Genomic DNA, 22,926 nt, shown 5'->3' on the forward strand with positions numbered 1-22,926 from the left:
TGGACAACAGCCATATAAGCTCCTGCTGTTGACATTCAAAGCCCTCCATGGACTGGCCCCTCCTTACAGGGACGTAGCTAGGATTTTAGGAAGGGGGGGGGGCCAGACTAAGTGCCAGACCCCCCCCCCCTCCGGCTACATCCCTGCTCCTTACTTATCAGACCTTCTTTCTCCTCACCTTCCCACCAGGGCCCTCCGTTCTGGTAGTCAAGGGTTCCTGTCTCAGCCCAGGATTTCCTCTGCCCCTTCCCAGATTCGCCCCTTTTCACTCGCTGCCCCTCACTCCTGGAACCTTCTTCCCCCAAAAGCAAGAGCCATCACTTCATTAACCAGCTTCAAAACGGAGTTGAAAACCATCCTGTTCAGAGAAGCCTTCCCAGGCATTGCATAATTGTCGCTTACCATCTGATGTTCTTTTAGTGCCTGTTTATCAAACCATTTCCTGTATTGCTATGTATTGTATATGTATTATCCTACTTGAGAGTATGTATTTTCCCTGGAAAATGATTAACCATCCATTATGAAGCCAAGCCCTCCCTTCAGTCCATCTGCCTTGGTCCAGGCCTTGGAGGTAGAGAGGAACTGCTGGACCTCTTACCCTTTCCCTCCACCACTCCCTTCTCCTTCTGTGTCTTGTCTTTTTAGATTGTAAGCCTGAGGGCAGGGAACCGTCTAACTAAAAAGATTGCATGTACAGCGCTGTGTAAATTTACAGCGCTTCATAAATAAAGGTTTATAATAATAATAATAGTGACCCTCATGCCTGTTTCTTGATACATTGGGTATACTGTTCTACTGCAAATTCAAAACAACCAATCTAGCTCTGTAAAGTTATTTCGCAAAGCTCTGGTGCTACAACAAACTACAATTCCCAGAATTCCATAGCATGGAGCCACGGTGGTTAAAGTAGTGTCAAAACAATTACAGTACTGTATTTCTGCAGTACAGATGCAGCCATAGTTGAGGTCATGCAGTGTTCGGATCGTAAATCGATAGATCCCAGCATTTTACCTTTTGTCCAAAATGTCCCTGGGAGAAGGCACCTCAAAGCCAAACAAGGGCAAATTGGAAAAGCTGTGAGGTTCAGAGTTGAAATGCCTGTCCAGCAGGTGATCTCTTGTGTAATATTAGGCTGCATCCCCACTGGGGAGATAATAACCTGGTTTGGCACCAATTTAAGTATCTTGGCTCAAGGCTATGGGATTCTGGGAGTTGGAGTTTGTTGTGGGACTCAGAGCGGAGACAAGATGTTCTCTCCAAGTTATGGTTGTTCTGATGTTATTATCTTCAGTGATCAGAAGCGGATATCCCCATTGAAGCAGATGTTGCTCAAGTCCATTGGTCCTTTTCCAGTACATAGTTTTCTTCAGCATTACAGATGTGTTTGATTCTTCATTGAAGAAGGTCCTTGGTGGTCATACTATTGTTTTGTCAGGCCTTTGGCTTTTCACCTTGATTGGGATGAATTTTAAATCACACAGTTGGCCCTCTATATCCACAGATTCTTTATCCACGGATTCAAACGTCCACAGCTTGTAAATATTCTCTCTCTCTCTCTCTATATATATATATATATATATTAAATTCCAAAAAGCGAACCTTGATTGTGCCATTTTATATAAGGGACACCGTTTAATTATGCCATTATGCCATCCATGGATTTCGGTATCGACTGGGCTCCTGGAACCAAACCCCAGCAGATACCAAAAGCCCACTATACTTTATTTTTGTACTTTTGTTGTGATTATATACTTCACTTTAGGACTCTGGTGGAAAGGAAAGTATTTCATACATACTTCCCATATCCCATGTATACTACCTACCAGTAGTAATAGCAATATTAATGATTAATAATACATTTACAGTGAAAGTGGTGGAAACAGTGCCACATATCACCAGATATATTTTAATCGGCACAGTTAAAAACAAACAAACAGTACAATTCCTGCAAGGAGGGTACTGTTGTACTGATCTCCAAGTGTCTTATTCCTCCAATCTTTTATATTCTGTGTCATGCTGTGTCAATTTTTCCAGGATTACATCAGCATAGTTATTCTAGCGATCCGCACCCACGGACGGCAATTATGCGCTTCTGCTGCCAAGATACACAATATTAAGCCACAAATAAAGCTCAACTTTGTTTGAAAATGGGCTTCCTGTTTCATAGCTAAGGACTGTTGCTGCCATGCCAAAAACTCACGGGGCCCCAACCTCAGACCAGGTCTAATATTTATAACAGTGGCCCTCCAGATATTGTTGGACTGCAACCCCCATCATCCTTTACCATATTAGGTACAGTTGTAGCCATGTTAGGTACAGTAATGAGTAGTAAGCCAAAGTCTGATGTGTAATGCAAGTATAGGTCAGGCTAACCAAATTTTATGTACGGTCTGGGCCCTCAAATCTTGTAAGTCCTAGTGACAATCTAAGTTGGGTCTGTATGCCTGTATTTCAGGTATAAGAGAGTCAGTATCGAGTAGTTGGTTTGAACATTGGACTATGACTCTGGAGAACTGGGTTCAAATCCCTGTTCAGTCGTGACTCACTAGGCAAGTCACATTCTCTCAGCCTCAGAGGATGGCAATGGCAAACCCCCTATAAATAAACTTGCCAAGAATGCTCTGTGACGATTTGATGTCACCGTTTGTTGGAAATGACTTGAAGGCACACGACAACAATAAGAAACAAGGAAAAGGATGTTGTGAGATTTATAGGTCAGCACTCAGCGTTCACTGTGTTCCCCCAGCCTTTTCAAGGAAGAAAACGCTATTAAATCAAGGAGAGCAGAACAATCCGGTATCGCTTACGCAACTGCCGTCTGCGTTTGAGTTCCCGCCCTGACTCTGAAGTTGTTGGTTTTTGTTTAAATAACGTTAATGGGAAACAGGCTTCCTGAAGTTATGCAGCTTGTTTTCCATGCGTCACTGAGTAGCAGAGAAGGAAATAAATGGAGGAGCCTAATTTGTGCCTAACGGTTTTCTGCTCTGGGACTCTAGGGACCAAACGGAGGTCCACAACGTGGGAGGAAAACCTAGATGTTGTGGGGAATGTTTGCTGTTAAATCATTGGCTTTAAAAGAGAAAAGAGAGACGTATCATATATTAGGCATTATAAGGAAATAGATGCTTTCTGTAAAAGAAACTGTGTGAATTATGGCTCTTGAAGGCTTCAAGGATATGCAGTTCACTTTTTTGGAGAGGTCCAGGGCCATAAAAAAGGCCTGAAGGCTACGTTTCACTGGTCTGTCTTCTTAGGAGGCGTTGTGTTTAATGTTAAATAACACAAACACACAGGGATATATAGCGGCCTCAAACTGTATTAGTTCTGCAGTGTGTTTTGGACCCATGTGGGTTGTTTCACTTAGTTATGGGTGTGAGAGAGAAAAGGCCTGCCTTTTCTCACTGCCCTGTTTTAGCACTTCAACCCACATGGGTCCAAAACACACTGCAGAACTAATACAGTTTGAGACCATTTTAACTGCCCTTGCTCAGAGCTAGGGAATCCTGGGAAATGTAGTTTTGTGAGACTGGGCTTTCTCTCTCAGTGCCACAAACTACACTTCCCAGGATTCCCTAGCTCTGAGCCAACGCAGTTATAATGGTCTCAGGCTGGGTTATTATTTCTGCAGTGTGTTTTGGACCATTGGGCCTTCTGTCAGAGAGCTCTGGGTCCACAATGCACTACAACTCCCAGGATTCCTCAGCACTGAGCCTCCAGGACACACAGAAGGCAAACGGTTCCTGACAAGGCAAGAGCCAGGAACCGCGCAACTGGGTCAGTAGCACAAAAATGGCGGCCGAGGCTGAGGCCAAGGCGCCCCTCGAGCGAAAGAACGTCTTTCGTCCGAGGGTCGGAAATTGCCGAAGATACACGAAGAGCCGAATGCTTCCCCTTCCGAGCATCGACGAGCCCTTCTTCCCCGGAGGGGGCGGGGCGAACCGAGGAAAGTCGAGCGCTTCCGAAGGCTGGGAACTTCGGAACACGAACTTTGCCGAACCCTCTCGCGGAGTGGGCGGAGCTTAAACGAAGAGGCGCCGCTTACCTCCGAGGCTCAGTTCCAAGCGGAGCCTGTGCGAGTCTAGGGCTGGCCTTTTCGTAGTGACGAGCGCGCATGCGCAAACCCGCGCGAGGCCGGATGTGAGCGGGGCGGCCGCTTCCTGTTTCCTGAGCAGCTTCCTTTCGCGCTTTGGGTGGTGGCTGTTACCTCAGCGCTCTTTCCCAGCGAGGGCTCCCCCTCAAAGGCCCGAAGCGGAGGCGGCTGGGACGCCTTTCTCCCCTTCTTGCCGCCTCTTCCTCTTCCCCAGAAGAATAGAGAGCCTCCGCTGCCGCCGAGGAAGCCGCCCCGATGCAGGCCATCAAGTGTGTGGTGGTGGGAGACGGGTAAGTGGCTTTATTACTCAGGGGCTTTATTAATATGGCCTCTCTAGGAATATGTAGGTCCTCCAGCACAACTCTATGGTCATTGCCTGGCAGAGGTTGACCACAGAGTTGCCCTGGAGAGTCCTAGAGAGGACTCTCCAATAAGCCTTTGTGGCTCTTCCAGTGCAACTCTATGGTCAATATCTGGTAGATGTTGACCACAGAGTTGCGCTGGAGGACCAAGGGATTCCTAGAGAGGACACTCCACTAGGCATTTATAGCTCCTCTGGTGCAGCTCTATGGTCATTCTCTGACAGATGTTGACCACAGAGTTGCCCTGGAGGACCTAGAGGTTCCTAGAGAGGTATTGTCTCAGGTAAAAACATGGTGTTGGTGTTGTTTGCAGTTTTCCATATTCACGGGGATCATAAAATCATGAAGTTTGGAAGAGACATCTGCCTCAGCCCCAGCAAATATGGAGGGATGGGTGTATTTTCAAGCCGTGGGCGGCTGGCTCCATGGAGACGGAGGGCGGCTTGTACTCAGAAACATAACGCTTTTAGCAGATATGATTCTGAGGAAGACTTTAACCAAAAGCTGCACTGAAGGACCTAGAGAGAACGCTCCAATATGCGTTTGTAGCTCTCCCTGCGCATTTCTGTGTTCAGTGTATTGCAAATGTTGACTACAGAGTTATACTGGAGGACCTAGCGATTCCTAGAGAGGTGTCCTCTCAGGTAAAGACATAGTGTTTTTGTTATTTGGGGCTTTTCCACATTCACGGGGGTCCTGTGCCCCTAACCCCAGCATACATGCCTAGAGGGAAGCCATACCTCCCAGTGGAAGTGGGATCATGGTGTTATAGTTGTGTGGTGAGGAAGGGCTCCAACAATCTTCCTTCCCTTCCTTCTCCCTCTCTTCCCATCTTATATCCACCTTCCTTTAATCTTCTTGGTCTAACATATATGCAGAGTAATGGATTAACACTTGCTATGTAGAGGGATCTTGTAGCACTTTTGAGATGAACTGAAAGGAAGAAGCTGGCAGCATGAGCTTCCGTAGATTTCAGCCTACTTCCTCAGATTCATATATATATATATATATATATATGAGAGATAATTTATGATATGCTGTTTGGTGCAGAGCAGCAATACCCCGAATTGTATAGTATCTTTCAATTTCCTGTCTAACAGTTCAGTCCTCTGCATGCCTATCCAGAAGCGAAGTCTTCATCTGAGGAAGTACTATAGATTGAAGTCTACAAAAGCTCCCGCTGCCAACTTCTTTCTTTAATTTAGTCTCAAAGGTGCTACAAGATCTCTCTACATACTGATTCTACAGACTAACGCGGCTATATCTTTGAATTCTACCTCATATTAAAACCTGGTTTTTTTCTCTCGCTCAAAATAATATACAAATTCCCAGGCACAATGATATAGATTCCCTGATGGAGACGGGTGCTGCCTCCGCACTGCGGACATGAATCTGTTTCAACCCTGCTTTAACTGCCATGGCTCCCATCAGTGGAATTCTGGGAATGGTAGTTTGTTGGGGCATCAGAGGTCATTTAAAATTTTTGTTAGCCACCTTGAGTCCCTGTATTGGGAGAAAGATGGGATATAATTAATAGAGTACCAGTAATAATAATCGCCTCATAAAGAAAGCAAAGGGAGAGGAGAAGCCCCTTCTTCCCCAAATGGCCAAGCTGCTTTGTTTGAAAGCACCACCCCAATCCCTCCCTTCTTAAGCCTTTTAAACTGTTCTTGAGGGTAAGTTAAATTGGCATGGTCTAGTTTTCTTCCCCCAGCTTCACTATGGCTGCATCTGCACTATAGAAATGATCCAGTTTGACACCACTTTAAACAGCCATGGCTCAGTGTAGTTCATTCTGGCACTAGAGCTCCCTGACAGAGAAAGCTAAATGTATCGCAAAACTGCAATTCCCAGAATCCCATAGCATTGAGTCAGGGGAGTTAAAGCATTCCCAAACTGGATTATGTCTGCAGTGTGTTTTGGACCTCTGTTAACTTCTGGCCAGTTTTGGGGTAAGTCAAATTATAATCGGTGTGTTCATTGGCATTTGTTCCTGGTAAGTGTTTAGGATTCAAGGCTCAGTCTCTCATAATGCCCATCCCAGCTGTGTCTTCTGTGTGGGTTTATAAAGTAGGGCTGTAGGAAGTCTGTCTGTATTCTTGAGTAAATATTTATATGTCTGCAAGGCCTGCCACACCTACTTTCCTTCCTTAACACTATCCCTATATCTCAGTTGCTCCTGATGTTGTATTCTCACTGGATGTAGTATATATTTCCTACAGTGCTTCAACACATGCTTACAAACACACACAAGCAGCTCCTGCAAGAGCAGACTCACATCTTTTGGTAATGAATTCTGTATGTTAAATTTGTGTTGTTTGTGCAGGAGTACTGTTTTTCAGTCCTGAATTTCTCACCATTTATCTTCATATACCATATATACTCGACTATAAGTTGACCTCATGTATAAGTCGAGGGCAGGTTTGGGTGGCAAAATTGTGGATTTTGATATGACCTGTGGATAAGTTGAGGGTGAAACTTGGGATCATACAACAATGGATCTAAACGATGAAGCAAAGGAAAACAATGCCAAAGAACCTACAAAATTATGGCAAGCGTAACCGTTTTGGTTCACACTAAAGGCTGGATAGAAGAGAGAATAGAAGGAGATCAGTGCTTCCGGGAAAGATTGCACTCTTGCCTTTCACCAGGAGATAGTTCCCTTTTTAATAAGAGCTAAAGTATAGAATTTACATTGACCTGTGGATAAGTCGACCTAGGTTTTGGGGGTCAATTTTTAGACTAAAATTTCTAGACTTATACATGAGTATATATAGTATCATAGAATTGCAGAGTTGGAAGAGACCGCAAGGGCCCTGATCCAGTCCAGCCCCATTGTGCCATGCAGGAACTCTCCATCAAAGCATCCCCATTGACAGATGGCCATCCAGCCTCTGCTTAAAGACCTCCAAGGAAGGAGACTCCACTACACTCCGAGGAAGGAGTGTGTTCCACTGTCAAACAGCCCTTTCTGTCAAGAAGGTCCTCCTAATGTTGAGCTGGAATCTCTTTTCCTGCAGCTTGCATCCATTGCTCCAGGTCCTAGTCTCTGGAGCAAGTGAAAACAAGTCAGCTCCCTCCTCAGTAAGACATCCCTTCAAGTATTTAAACAAGGCTATCATATCACCTCTTAACCTTCTCTTCTCCAGGCTAAACATCCCCAGCTCCTTAAGTCGTTCCTCATAGGACATGGTTTCCAGACCTTTTACCATTTTAGTTGCCCTCCTTTGGACACGTTCCAGTTTTTCAACATCCTTTTTAAATTGTGGTGCCCAGAACTGGACACAATATTCCAAGTGGGGCCTGACCAAAGCAGAATAGAGTGGCACTATTACATTCCTTGATCTAGATACTATACTTTTACTGATGCAGCCTAAAATCACATTGCCTTTGTTAGCTGCCGCATCGCACTGTTGACTCATGTTCAACTTGTGGCCTAGACATTAGGGTTGTTGTAATCTGAGTCATTAAAACTGAAAGCTACATGGATCTGCATATTTATTTATTAGATTTATATCTCACCTTCCCTTATGTGGAGCTCAAGACAGTATACAGAAGTCTCTTCAGCCTGATTTATTGTCACAACAATCTTAAAAGTTTAGTAGCGACATGAACTCAGGGCTTCTAGAGTCCCATTATGGCATCCTTTATTCACTTTGAAACATGACAGGAGTTTGGAGATTGGCTTGCATTGTGAAATGACACCACCAAATATCGGTCTCTGTACAGAGGTAATGTTACTTAACCTATCTGTGTAAAGATGCAACTCGTCGGTATACTTTCAGGTGCTCCTTTTTTGCACTCAGAATGTGGCTCATGGTTACTGAATGATCCATGTAGTGTTTTTAACTCCCTCTGAATTGGAAAAGACTCTCTTGCCAGAATCTCAGTGCCCCTTTTCTTCCTTCCGAACAGAGCTCAGAATAGCATAGGAGGCCAGATGGAAAACAAGACTGATTTAGAATTTAAAAAACGACCAGAAACAAAAAAAAAAAAATCCTGTGTTATCTGATTTATAACTAGGCATCACAACATGTTTGTGTAGCTTCTCTGAGAAATGCAAAGTCTTGATACGTTCATTGATTTGGCACACTCTGCTGTATTTGGGATGTCTTCTTTTGGAAGCTGGTTCCTTGCAAAGAAATGTGGGATCACAAAGGTTTAAAAATACTAATGTTCCTTTATTTTATTAATCCATCTTGTTGCCAGTAACAGTGTATGGTAAGAGTGCTTTACTAAGCTGCAGAGTAATAAAACTATAAAGTGAAATGCCTATAAAATATTGGTTAAATCTCGGGGCTTTTTTATTTGGTGTCTCTTACTGGACAGGAAAAGGAAGCTGCTTTTTAAAACTGTATGTCTGACCCTGCTTTGAAAGTTGGCAGTTAGGACAGATAGGAAAGATTAGGCAGAATGAAACAACCACTCATCTATTCACAACTTTCTGTTTGTGGTAGTTCCTCCATTTTTCCTTGAATAGCTACATGTCTGGCATCTTTATCTTATTCCCTGGAGGGACACTGGCCTTAACTGAGTCTTTTCAGAGCTTTCCATGTACTTGAATCGAATGAATTGTTACAGAGCCTGGGACGGTTAAACCATTTTGGAGCTGAGTATCTGTACAGAACTGATTCACAGGGCACTCAGCCAGAAAGCTGAGAAGGCAGGAAGCCTGGAATGGCGAAATTTACAATGGAGGCCTGTGGGACTTGCCTCTGCTTGCTGGCCTTTCCTCGCCTTAGTACTGCTTTCCCCAGCCTGGTGCCCTTGTGGGGCTACAGTTTCTGTTATAAAGAGGGTTTACAGAGCCTTAAAAATCCAGTTGTTCTGCCTTGTGAGAAAGTTCCCTGGGAGGAATAGCTTCTTTGTTCAGAGTCCAGCTTAAAATCTTAGATGGATTTCACAGGTGACAGATTAAAATAAAACAGGTCTTCTGGTGGAGATATTAACAAGTAGACTCAATATTGACCTAATAACTTGTAGAAAGTGTATTTTAACCAGAAAGTCCCTTATTATTGTCAAAATGCTCATTTTTCTGCTGTTATTGGTCATTTAGGTGCAGTGGAGGATTCTGCTATATATTGATAGAGTATGCAACCATGTGGTTATTTTGGGTGTAACTTAATTGGAATTTCCTTGAAACACATCTGAATCCTCCTATATTATCTTCAGTGCTGTAATCTGCAGCCTATGCATGTCTGCTGCAACTGTAGTCCTAGGTCCCCTTACTTGGAATAAGCACTCAGTGCTTTATTCATAAGTAAATGTGCATTCAGTTGGTTTGTACATTTAATTATGGAAAATGTTGCAAGTTCAGGTTTGAAAAGAAGGTAAGTACAGTTGGCCCTCCACATTTGTGGCTTTGACTTTTGCGGATTTGATTATCTAATAATAATTTTTGTTTTGATTCATTTGTTGTAGGAATTTGTCTAGGGATCTCTAGGTCCTCCAGCGCAGCTCTGCCAGACGTTGACCATAGAGTTGTGATGGAGAACCTAGAAGTTCCTAGTGAAAGCACTTTTCTAGGCATTTGTAGGTCCTCCAGCATGATTCTGTGATCAACTTCTGGCAGGTGTTGACCATAGAGTTGCACTGGAAGACTTGGAGATTCTTAGAGAGGTGGTGAATGTGAATGTGGAAGGACCACTGTATATTATATGTTTCAACCCCCTGCCCCCCCAAATTTCCATTTTGGCCCCCTAAAACTACTTAGATATTTTTTTTTCTTATGGCTGAAAACGTCTAGCAATTGTTGTTCAGTTCTTGCCTGAAACATTGGGAAGTAAAATCCCTGGCTGCCTTGAAGTCCTGCAGTGCTGACTTCAGACTTTCCAAAGGAGGGTCAAGGGATGAAAGCTTGGCAGTTTTCTGAACCGGGGAGGAATACAGTATTGTGGTCCAGTTATTACTGTATAAATGGGTGGGGTAACAATGAGCTAACAAAGCTGACTTCCTTAATAGTTTTGTGGTAATCAGCCTATTCAGTAGAGATTAAAAATCTGAACCTAACGGTGCATACTTCTATTTGCCTGACGCAAAAGAAGAAGAAATGTAGCTTCTGTCAATCCATTGAAGAATATTAGAAATTTAGACTAGAACATAAACTTATTAATGATTAAAATAAAAAGTCAGAATGGGACAAAAGTTCTAGTGATGCCACTCAGAAGTTGCAGAAGTAACATCCTGTAAAGTGATAAAAGCTTTAAAGTTCTACAAAACTCATCATTAAACAAGATGGTACAATACAAAGAAATCGGGGAACAAAAGTCCAACCTTATGGCCTGGTGTGTGCGACTCTGTAACTGCAAGATGGAGACTAATGGCTGAGATTTCAGCTTGCTGGGTTGTGCAGTTGGTGGTTTTTCTAACCCAGCTAGCTAGCAAGACTTGGACAAGTGCTCATTACTTTTTTCAAAGTACCACATTTGGTGACACTTTCTTTGTGCACCTGTTGGTTCTTCCCTCCATATCCCTCTCACTCACTGAGTTTTCCACCCTTTCTTCTGTTTCTTGGGAGGAGTTCCAATGTTGCAATGAGGTTTTTGTCTGGTACGGAAATCAGCGTTCACATGCAGAAGACCCCTCTTGGTTGGGCTTCTCAGCCTATGAAAGCAAAGCTCCTGCATTTCACATTAGGGAGGGATTCTTTATGTGCTACTCCCTGCAGCTAGAATTTCTTGGTTGGAGTTTTGAGGGTGAAGTGTTGTCTGGACAGGTCTGTTATGCTCCTTCAAATGCATGGAACAGCCATAACAGGCTTTTCAAGGAATGCTAAGTTACACAGCCACACCTTGCAATGCCTGTGCTCATTACAAATGTCTTTTATGCTGAATGCTTACACAGTGACTTTCATCTTCAAAGCGCTTGCAGACAAAGCGGTTACAGGAGTAATCCGCCCTCATGTTAGGCAGTTGTGGCTCGGGTTAGATCTTGTAACCTGGAGCTGGGGTTACAAGTTAAAAGTTCTGGTATTGAATTTAAATTGCTAAATGATCTTCAGAATTCATAACACGCTTTTCACTTCCCTCAAATTCTACTAGAACTGTTTACAATGTCCAGAGCTCCATAGCCATGGCATTTAGATTTCTATATCGCTTAATAACAAGCTCAGCAGCTTTACAATCTGTAAGTCAGTTGCCCCCAACAAGCTGGGTACTCAGTTTACTGACCTACGAAATGATAGACCTTGGAGCCCTGGGATTGAACTCACAATGGTTGTGGTTGCAGGAATGACATTTAACCACTGCTTGACCAGGCTCCTCCATAGGAGATGAACATGAGTCTAAAGCTTCCTCTAGTCAAACATAACAAGCAGTGTTATGTTTGTAGAAAGCCCACAAGTAGGATGTGAAGGCAGGAAGACACTTCTATTGCTCTTCTTCCCCTACCTCAGTATTCAATGCTGTATTGCACAGTTTGGACAATCATAGCCTGAAGCTGAAATTCGCACTATTTAGCTAGTACTCTTTCTTTCACTGCTTTATAATCCCAGTTGTTAATCCTGGAAGTCTTCAGTTAACTGTGTTCCATCATATTTTAACTGGGAAATTGGTTCCCAGATTTGGAACAAATTAGTACCTTAAAGTCCTAGCTGATTCTGAATCTGGAAACTACACTTTACTGGTTCACATTTAACAAGTCACTGACAATTTCTAGTGTTAATTCCAGTACACTTGAGGAAGGAAGGAGCTGCATCGTCTGTGGATACAAATCTTACTAAGCTGAAACACGATTATCGGGAAACATCGAGCGCCTTTGAACTTGGGGAGATTCCTGGCTAACAGCGACTGACAGTGGTCCTCTGTGGATAGCTCTAATTTCCTTTTAACCGAATATGCATTCACATTTCCTATACAGCTTTTTTGAGAGGCATGAGGAAAACAAGAATGAACAAGGGAAAGAAGAAGCAGCTGATGATGACAGGTCCCCAAAATTGGGGGGGGGGGGAAGCTAAAACAGATCCTCTGTTTACATGAAGTGTTGAATAATGTCTGTCCAAGAAATAAAATTGCCCCAAGCCAGTGAGTAGCAAGAGGATCAAATAATTGCCTTGAAAAACGCAGGTACTTGCCTTGCCATTCAGGCCTCTACAAGTGAATCAGAAGACCTGGATATCTGTAATATCTTTGGCTATTGATCTGATTTCTGTAGCACTTTCCAGTGTGGAAAATATTAGGCATGGCTTCTCTGTTTTCATGATAACTCAGTGAAGGAGACATTTAGGAGATAGACTTGGTCCCCTGCAAATAACAGGATTACATTTATCTTGGCTGAAGACAAATTGCTTTAAATATTATCAGATGTTGATGTGTAATTAAGTTGTGTTGAATGACTTGCTTGTTATTCCATTATGTCAATATGTTCTTATTGGGATTTTTTTTCTTTTCTTTTATAGTGCTGTAGGTAAAACATGCCTACTCATCAGTTATACAACCAATGCATTTCCTGGAGAATATATACCCACTGTGTAAGTATCTTCTTTTGAAGGAAAAAAACACCCTAACCTTTCTCAATGTCTGAGACAGTATTGTTCTTGATTTGCCCACCTTTTCAGAACTTCAGGCTGTTCGAGCTGAAAGGAAGTATATGTGTAAAGAGTTGGGTACTTGACCCTAACAAGTTTGATAACATAGCAAATATAATCTACTTTTTGGAATATAAATGTGAGATTTAAATATCTCACTGGTTTTCAGTTTTTAGCAATGTACTGCACAGAAAGAAGCAGACTCAGTATTAAAGAATGCACTGACTTTTTCTTCTTGTCCTATAGCTTTGACAACTATTCCGCAAATGTGATGGTTGATGGCAAGCCAGTCAATCTGGGCTTGTGGGATACAGCTGGGCAAGAAGACTATGACAGACTACGCCCGTTATCTTATCCACAAACAGTAAGCTTTTACAGTGGAAGGCTTGGGACATGCTGATGGGTGGTGCTGGGGACTTCAGACTGTAGGTCTGCAGGTGGTTGAGAATGCTTCCAGTTGAGCTTCAAATATGCTAATCCAGTATGCAAGACACCTACAAACTATGGGCAAATTGAGATAGTCCTTGTTAGTCCAAGCAACAGACCCAGGGATGAGTAGCAGCATTGGAATGGAAGGTCTTTTCAGTACATTGCCTTCAGTACTGTTGGATCACTACATTTCCAGACCAGCTCTTTTGGGAGCTGTCATACTGTGCTTTTGTAAGACCATGTCAAGACCAGTTTCAGACATAATGGTGCTGCACAGTTAGGTCAGTGAGGAAGTCATTCAGGATGGGGCAAGGTGAACAAATAAGACTTCATGAGTTTCTTCACACAAAGATCCTTTCAGGTATGATTCTGTGCTTCTGCCCAAACATGAAATTAACTGCATATTCTTTTGCTTGTGCCAGAATGCTATGTCTGTAACCACCATGACATGAGCAGCTCTGGTTCACAAGCATGCCTGTACTTCTGCATGGCTCTCATTTGTTTCTGTGGGCCTTTTGCAATGACTTGTGTCAGAATTTCTCACTCTTTAACATGTCATAATGTAATTGCAAACTTCCCTTCATACAGCTGCTTTCTGCTGCTTTGCTGCCTTTTCATCACTGTTATGTGTGTCACATTTTTAACATGAAGGGTTACTCATCTGGAATTCATTTGATGCTCCCATGGGGTTGGGGACAGAAATGGAGGCTACTGTGGTTGCTTTCCTTGGAGCTGCCCATTGGTTCCTGGGCTGAGCTCAGTGAGGTTTTTTTTAAAGGTTTCAATATTGGTCTATGTGTCAGAGTGATTGAACTGCATTGTCCAAATAATGTGTATTAATGCCTCACTCAGAATACTGTAAACCAGAAGGATGTCAAGAGTTAAATAATAGATGGAGGGCACAGAATAGATTCACCAGCAAGCCCTTGATGAGAGGTCAGCAACTCCTAAAAAGCAGCCTTTGTTGTTCTTGCTGGTCAGGCACAGTCTGACACTATCATTGCTAAGCAGTGATGATGATCAGCTTTTCCATGGCGTGTAAGAGATGAATTGTGACAGAGAGACTCATTTAAATGAAAATGTGAGCAAGGCTATAGCTCTAAAGTGAGTTCATTTGAATTATTTTGGATGGCAGTGATTGGAGCAAGGATATTGACAGCCTCTGTATGCGCTGCAGATGGAATTGGCATGTGCTGCCATTTGCCCATTGGGCAGAAGGAAAGGAGGAAGATGCTAGTCCCATGATGGTGAACCTCTGGGACGTGTGCCAGAGTTGGCATGCGAAGCCATTTTTTGTGGCACACAGAGGGTGGGGACAGGTGTGTGCCTTTTCCTCCTCCTTCCCATCCGTCCCAGGCCTTTATCTACCTCTGGTAGATATGCACAGCTCCAGGAACACTTCCAGGTCCAAAGGAAACATGTTTCTTTGTTAGAGTTCAAGTAAAGTTTTTTAAAAAAACTATGGGCCAAAACACACTGCAGAAACAATCCAGTTTGAGACCACTTTAACTGCCCTGGCTCAGGGCTAGGGGGTCCTGGGAATTGTCATGTATTGTGGCATCAAAGCTCTCTGACAGAGAAGGCTAAATGTCTTACAAAACTACAGTTCTCAGAATTCCCTAGCATTGAACCAGGACAGTTAAAGTGGTCTCAAACTGGATTATTTCTGCAGTGTGTTTTGGCCCTATGTCATCAGAATTGGACACTTCCCAACAGTGATCCAGTTAATTTCGTCCTGGCTTTTAGTTTGTCACATTGCCTGAACTTAAGATTCAAGTGTAGAAAATTTCTTTTTCTTATCTCATTGAACAGTCCTGTAGGAACAAAGTGTGCAGTTTTACTCTCGGTAGCCAAAGTTGAAGCTGTTTCACTTCAGTGATCTTCCCTGACAAGGTGCACATGCTATTTTATGTTTAACTTCCTTGGGAGTCTGTTTCTTTTCCTTGTATTTGCTTGCTCTCTGTATGGAAAGGAGATTTTCATCCCAGGCCTGAGAGTAAGGGATTGGCAATGTTATTGACTATATCACTGCTTCCGAGAGAACTGCCGGAAAAGCCAGAAAGAAAATAGAAAAGCCTTCTTTGTTCCAAGAGAGACTCCAGTGTGACTCATCTGGGACAGACACCAAGTGATGTGGAAAAAGCACACCTCAGACGTGCAGCTGAGTTCCTACATTAAGCCTAGACAAAAGGGAATCCGTAACTGCTTTAACGTTGGTCCTGTTCTGATCGCTGATAATAGGCCAAAAGCAAATGAAAGACCTGTCTTGTGTACAAGAGATCGTTCTAAGGCCAGGTTTGCCCAGAACCTTTGATACAAATCTCAAACATTTTTCTACTTCTTGCAACTAAAATTAGAGCACCTGCTAAACATGCCCATGCAACTCAAGGAAAGACTGTTGAATTGCTTGGAGCCAAATGTGGTTCGGCAAGTACAGCGAGTAGCCCTTTGGCTATTTGTGAAGTTTGTGCTCTTAATTTAAAGTACAGTGGTGCATTTAAACTGATTTGGTTGAAAGCTCTGCAGATGTACCGTTGAATGTGCGTTCCAGAAAAGAAATACTAGCTAGTACACCCAAGTGTTGTTATAGGGAAAGCGCTCATAATTTTAGACGAAATGGCTTCTAGTTAATGAGAGTTGTGTTCTCTGTTCAGATTAATTGTAAAATAACTGCTCAGGGTTAGTATTGGGCTAGCATACTTTCCCCCAGACAGGCTAACTTTCTTTAGGTAGGAGAATTTGGGTGGGTTTTTTAATACTTGGGAAAACATAGAGTTATATTGTTTCCTTACCCATATTTCTGAAGCGGTACAATCCCAGGGGGATTGGACCATGAGACTCGGCTGATCATGTAAGTGTAGAAAATGGACAAAGAGTTTGTTTTTTCCTATTAAGCCGCTCCTAACCTTAACTGAAGTTGTTTCATGCTATTACTAGGTTGAAGGAACCAATGGTAAGGATTTAACTCCCAGGGTGAAACGGCAACAGCTCTGCGTATGTAACACTTTCAACCATTAAGCTCAAGCTCTTCCATCTCTTTTTTGCTTCTGCTTCTGCAGCCATTAAACTGGCTTCCCATATTCTAGTGCCTTCATGTTGCCATGTAGATTCACGCAACCCGGAGTCTGTTTTTCTTTTTAAAATGAATGTTTGGTTTTTTAAAAAAAAGCAAACAGTTCATCAGATTAGGCTTTTATCGTACAAAGTCCAATTATTTGAAAGGTTTCATTCAATCTTTCCTTTTTTCTGAATGGGAAAACCACAAAAGTATTTGGGTTTGGTGGAAGGAGGCAACGATGTGGCCAAGAGGCACTTCATAACTGGCAAGCTGGAAGAGCTGCAGTGGGGCTATGGGAACACAGGAGTGTGAAGGGCTGCTCTTCCCCCTCTGTACTGCTGCATGGATCATTATTGTTGCACATTACCTGCGGAGGTTTCAGGGTGCTCACCTAACAGAAAGGCTGGAGCTACAACCGAATCAACTAACACTCTGAAGTACCACTGATTCTTTAGTGACCAATCTTCATTTCACATAATCTGGAGGTGAGATTAGACCAGAGAACATCAAAGATTAGCTAGACCTCACCTGTGGAACCTGAGTAATAAGTGAATGCATGTGGCCACTGCTTTGGCCTCTCTCTCCCCTTCTCCTTCGCAGTTGGCTCATACAACTAGCAACTTCTTATAAACAAGGTGTATCAACTGGTGCACCCCAGAGTCATGATATTGCACTGGATTGGAGTGTCAGGAATTGAACACAGCTGTAAAAATAGCAGAGGGCAATAGTAACACAGTTCATTTTTCAGCCCAGTATCATGTATACTGGGTGCTGGTGGGTTTGAATATTCCTCTGTATGAAGTATGTGAAAACACTTTCAAGGAGGAGACAGAATTCTCTCTTCCATGCTTTCTGTCTCTAATGGTTTTGGCTAGTATCCTGTTCAACATTTACGATATCATAAGATGGATGGGGGGCATACATTGTCAGTTATAACTATAGTGAAGGAATGCCATTGTTGGCTTTAATTTTTAAAGGGGGTGTTCATTTGTGTGATTTTTCCACCTTACAGTTTAGGGCAAGCTAAAGATCTCTGCTGCTCTCAGTATAATTTGTTCCAAGACAGCAGAACTGGGTGATATCAGAGTTGGAAGGGGTGATTCAAAATGATTTGCACAAAATTGAATAAGAACAATACCTCTGTTTGAGGGCAGTAGCACCACCTCCAAACTTTCTCCTGGTCTGCAAGAGAGGAAATGGGATGGTGAAAGTATTGATAGTAACGTATTTAGAAACCAGCGACTCCCAAGAAGAAAGAAAGCTGAAATATTTCACTGTCTTGCTTGCTGCAGACTAAGAGCATGTAAGCTCTGCATGTCAATGGATGTAAGAAAGTTGACTGGATATATCCTAGGACTACGCAGTCCTACACATACTCACTAGAAGGTCCCACTAAACTCTATATAACTTTTCTTCCGGAGAAAACATATCTTGTATACCAAGACTTTATACAAAAGTCATGCTGTTATCTGTGTTGACATGGTGTGCCCAAGTAAACAATCTTTAGACAATCCAAACCTCATCTCAAAAGCGATGCAGTAAGTTTTCCAGGACATGCCTCTTGGCACAATCCAGTATTGTATGTGTTAATATTGTATTACCTTGAAATGCAAACAATGTCTGAAAGTGTTTCTCTGCTGCCAACTCAGCATTCTCTCTGTTTGTAACTGGAAGTCTCCATGAGTGGAACTACAAGGCCAAATAATGAAGATTTCAGTAAACACAGGAAGTACCGTAACTACTGGAAACTAAGATTCTTAAAATACTGTTTTACAGGATGTGTTCTTAATTTGCTTTTCCCTCGTGAGCCCTGCATCCTTTGAAAATGTCCGTGCAAAGGTGAGTGGAAAAGAAATGGCTTTTTCGTTCCTTAAAAGGTATTCCAAAATGTTTTAACTTACATTTCTTCCAATAGCAAAATAAACATGTTCTTTTAAATGCTAAAATGAAACAATTAAAGCTGTATCTTTTAGAAGTGGACGACTCTTAAATGAACCATCGTGGCTGTAGTTATAAAATGAAAGTTGTTTAGATTTTGCTTGTCTCCTGAGAACTTTTCACAGAGAAGTAAAAGTATTCTTCACAGCAGGACAGACTACCAAATTTTGACAACTGAGGCTGCCCATATCATTTGAGATAAGGTGTTAATATGCTTTTTCTTTATGTAAACTACATTGGCGAACAGGAGTTGCTATCAGACAGTGCCATTTTGTAAGTGTAAATGCGAATGGCATGTTTGGCACATGGACCCTTCCTGAGAAAAGTTGGGTCCTATAAAGATATTTACCATGGAATTAGGAGTTATACCCTACTGCTGATCTTAACCCTCCTTTACAGAGATTTTACTGAATGGTCCTTCTGTTGTTAGCTCTAAACAGAGGGGAAGCCCTGGTTCATTTTCAGCAAACACATATTTGGAATGGGGTTCAAGAGATGGAGACGCTTCTGATTTCTGCCATTCAGATAACCTTTTCTTTCTTTCATTTGCTATCAGTTATTGAACATGGCTGTCACATAGAGATGCTCCAATGCTACTGTTCAGTGTGTGTCAAAGCTTTCTGTTTTGGGATACAAAACAATTGTCCCTCCATCACTGCTGGGGAACATGCTGGATATTGGGAGTTGCAGTCAAGGGGGAAAAACCCACTCAGAGAATTTTGCTAGCTTCTCTTTTGCATCTTACTCATTAAACATTATTATTAATATTCATTTATATAGCGCCATAAAGCTTTACCTGGCACTTTATATGTAACTTTATGACAAATTGGTGCCAGTGTTTGCATTACTTTCTTTCCCCTTCCCATCCCCCCCCCCCCCCCTTTTGTGCCATATAAGTGCAGTCCAGGATTGTGTGGGCTAACCTTTGTACACAGCCAGAAGTCTTTAAAGCCATAAATAAACACAGCCATTCTCGATTGCTAGCACAACTCCCAGAGCTCTCTTGCTAGCGGAAAGGAGCCACTCCTTCTGACTCTGCTGTGTCAAGCAATTCTCTGGGAGAAAAGGGGAAGCTTGTTTCAGCCATGCAGCTGGGTGCTGGAGACTGTACTCCTCTTGTGTAGCTCTTAGAAACAAGGGAATGATTCACTTTTCCATCTTTATGTGTCGGAGACGGATCAGTTGGTAGGCAGTCCATCAGTGCCTAATGCTTGTTTGAAACTTGAATATTGTTTTCCCCAAATTTATGACCCTAAGGGAAACCTATCTTGGGGTGAGGTGTTTTGTGGGGGTTTTTTGGGCAAGATTTGTTCAGAAGGGATTGCCTTTGCCTTCCTCTGAGGCTGAGATGGTGTGACTTGCCCAAGGTCACCCTGGTTTCCAAGGTTGTAGTTCCACACTGAAACCACTACAGCACATGCAAATTAATTCTAGTTAATGGGTACATGGATATAATAAAAACCTTAATGTTTTAAACTGTTACTAGTTCCTTTTAAAGATGTAACTTTTAATGCATTGGCACTAAGACCAGTGTTTCCAGATCTGGGTTTCGCGTTCTTGCTATGTATGCTCTGCCTGGAGACAACACTTTTGCTTCTCTCTCCCCTCAGTGGTATCCGGAAGTGCGACACCATTGCCCTAACACCCCCATTATTCTAGTGGGAACCAAACTGGATCTCAGAGACGACAAAGACACTATTGAAAAGCTCAAGGAGAAGAAGCTGACTCCCATCACTTACCCACAGGGCCTTGCGATGGCAAAAGAGATCGGTAAAACCTTAGCCTTTTTGAGCACTGGGGTTGGTGGCGCCTGCGTTTGTCAAAGCTGGTGGCAGGGCTTAGTTGAAAAGAGATTTCAGCCTGAGTTCTGACAGGTCTCAAAAATGCTTGTTCCTATTTTTGCAGGTGCTGTAAAATACCTCGAATGCTCAGCACTTACACAGCGAGGCCTCAAGACAGTCTTTGACGAAGCTATTCGGGCAGTTCTCTGCCCTCCTCCTGTAAAGAAGAGGAAGAGAAAATGCCTGCTGCTGTAATGATGCCCCTCTCCCTCTCCCAGAACCTTCTGTGCTTTGCTTGGAACAATGGAGCATTCACATCAATGCCAAGTTCTTCTGTTTAAACAAAAAGTTCTCTTCCTTCAAATTTTTTTTGAACCAATCATCAATTTCATGTGCCCCTTAAAAAGGTTAGATTCTTTTTTTCTTCTACTAAAGAGATTCAAACGTATATAAAAGCCTTATTATTATTTTTTTCCATGTCCTTTTTGCTCAGATTAATCAAGCGTTGCCAAATTCTCTGCTCATTTCTATGTTGCGTTGTTGTGCTTTGTTGTATGGAGCACAAAACCTGTTTTTTTGAAGTCAAACAGGTGTCTTTAAAGATACTAATGTTTTACTAGGAATTGCAGAACTCTGTAGGGTTTTTCCCCCCAGCTATCGTATCAGTAGGAATAAACACTGCTGTTTTAATGCATTCATCCATCTGATGGTCACACTATCCTTTCTCATGCCTGAACAAATGCAATAATTGACAACATCCAGATTCCACTTTTTTGAGGAAAATAACACTTTCCTGCTTGCTAAGGACTGTAACTAAACTGTTTTTCTTGAAGTGTATTGTCTTCCTGGACAGCGGCATATTGTTTTGATCGGTGAAATTTACCCAGGTTGTTCAAGGGAGACTCTCTGCCCAATAGTATTTTGACACTGTAAAGATCAATTTACACTACATTGTCAACAAGCTAGGTAAACTGAATGCATTTCTTCTCTTTGTGTGTATTAAAACCAATAAAACGAAACCTTCTATTGCAACAAAACAATAGATGAAGACATGGTGTTTTTATAGCTCACTTGTTTGCAGTTTCCAATAGGGCATTCGTTTACTACGATTTTGAACTGGTCATTCCTTTCACATGTTCTTGCTAGATGCTTTTCTTCTGGAATCTCTTCCTTCTGAGCAATATAACTTGTATTTTGAAACCTTTCTAAGTATATTTGCATTTTTGTAGACTAGAGTATTCAAGCATAGCCTTGCTTCTGTCATGTTTTTCCCCCCTTCTACTTTTAACACCCCCGGCTTCTGAGACGCTTTTCTTTAAGTCTTCTGGTGACTTGGTGTAAAAATCATGTGCAGCAGATATACCAGTTGTAGTATTTTTTTATATTTCATACCACCTTAATGAACTTTCTCTAACGTCACCATTTGCCAGGTATTTTGATGCAGTAACTTGACTAATACTGACAATGCCCTTTTAACCTCACCACGAACATGTCCCTCCTGTTGGTTGATCTAGTAATGGTAATTGGGTCTGTAACGTAGTGCTAACCATGTTCCATACATCCCAGATGCTGGCAAGAACACACTGAACACAACCTTTCAACTACTAGAACAAACAAAAATAAAAAAGGGGGGGGGGAGTTTGCAAGATTGTGAAGTTTTTACATTGATCTTTTTGGTAATGCGATTTAGCAGTATGTTTTGCATGTATGACTTAATAAATTCTTGAATCACACTGGTGGTGGAGCTTGAATTTGTCAATTCAGTTTCTGTGTTTATAAATGATTGTGTGGTGAAAGCTTTCAAGCAGTCTAGATTCAGCTTCTTCAAGCAGGAGTTTGGCAGTACTTGCATTTAGTTGAAAAAAACATCCTGGGCTGGGAATAGACCCTTAGGATAAGAGGTATTAGCTAATATTCCTAACTTAGGCCCCATACAGACAGGCCAAAATAAAGCTGCTTTGGGTCACTTTGGAGGTATGCTGTTTAAATGATGCATGCATCCTAAGAGTCCAGAAGCTGAGCCAAAGCCACGATCCAGTCCTAAGGACTACAGCACAACTTTGGCGCAGCTTCCAGACTCTTAGTACGCATGCATCATTGAAACAGCATACCTCCAAAGTGACCCGAAGCAGCTTTATTTTGGCCTGTCTGTATGTGGCTTTAGTGTCATTGCAAATTTTAAAAGTATACCTCTATTCCATCATCCAAGTCATTGATAAAAAGCTTGAATAGCGCTAGGCCTAGGACAGAACCCTGTACCACCCCACATTTCTCTCCAAGATGAAGAGGAGAAATTGTTGAGTACCCTTTGGGTGTGTTCCCGCAACCAACTACAGATCCATCTAACAGTATCATTGTCTAGCCCACATTTTAGAAGCTTTTATGCAAGAATATGATGGAGGATCTTGTCAAAGGTCTTACTGAAATCAAGATCTACTACATCCACATCATTCCATTCATCTACCAACTTGTAAATCTATATTGAAAAAAGAATAGAATCATAAAGTTGGAAGAGACTACAAGGGCCATCTAGTCCAACCTCCTGCCATGCAGGAAATCACAAATAAGATGAGTCTGGCATGACTTGTTTTTAAGAAATCCATGTTGCCTTTTAGTGATCACGCCATTCCTTTCTGAGTGCTTACAAACTGAATGATCTGCTCCAGAATCCTGCCAGGGTTAATGGGCTGAAGACCATCATCCTGATTTTAAACCTAGAAACTTAGGTTTTACGAACGACATTT

General features: G+C 42.3%; 1 protein-coding gene across 1 annotated transcript; it reads left to right on the top strand.

Annotated features, from left to right (window-relative positions):
• The first annotated feature begins 4,133 nt into the window (after positions 1 to 4,133).
• Positions 4,134 to 21,915, top strand: RAC1 (Rac family small GTPase 1). The gene is made up of 6 exons (XM_042437611.1): positions 4,134 to 4,380; positions 12,848 to 12,919; positions 13,223 to 13,340; positions 18,240 to 18,302; positions 20,012 to 20,171; positions 20,307 to 21,915. Exons 1-6 carry the CDS (start codon positions 4,346 to 4,348, stop codon positions 20,435 to 20,437), a joined length of 579 nt encoding a protein of 192 aa, XP_042293545.1. The 5' UTR covers positions 4,134 to 4,345; the 3' UTR covers positions 20,438 to 21,915.
• Positions 21,916 to 22,926: the final 1,011 nt, after the last annotated feature.

This window comes from Sceloporus undulatus, chromosome 8 (assembly GCF_019175285.1).
Source record: "Sceloporus undulatus isolate JIND9_A2432 ecotype Alabama chromosome 8, SceUnd_v1.1, whole genome shotgun sequence".
NCBI classification, from domain to species: Eukaryota; Metazoa; Chordata; class Lepidosauria; order Squamata; family Phrynosomatidae; genus Sceloporus; species Sceloporus undulatus.

What these genes read in the sequence shown, in the direction of transcription:
- RAC1 (XM_042437611.1), top strand. Translation starts at nt 4,346, where the DNA reads ATGCAGGCCATCAAGTGTGTGGTGGTGGGAGACGG. An exon ending in GGAGAATATATACCCACTGT is followed by an intron (nt 12,920 to 13,222) that starts GTAAGTATCTTC and finishes CTTGTCCTATAG; the next exon opens with CTTTGACAACTATTCCGCAA. An exon ending in CGTTATCTTATCCACAAACA is followed by an intron (nt 13,341 to 18,239) that starts GTAAGCTTTTAC and finishes ACTGTTTTACAG; the next exon opens with GATGTGTTCTTAATTTGCTT.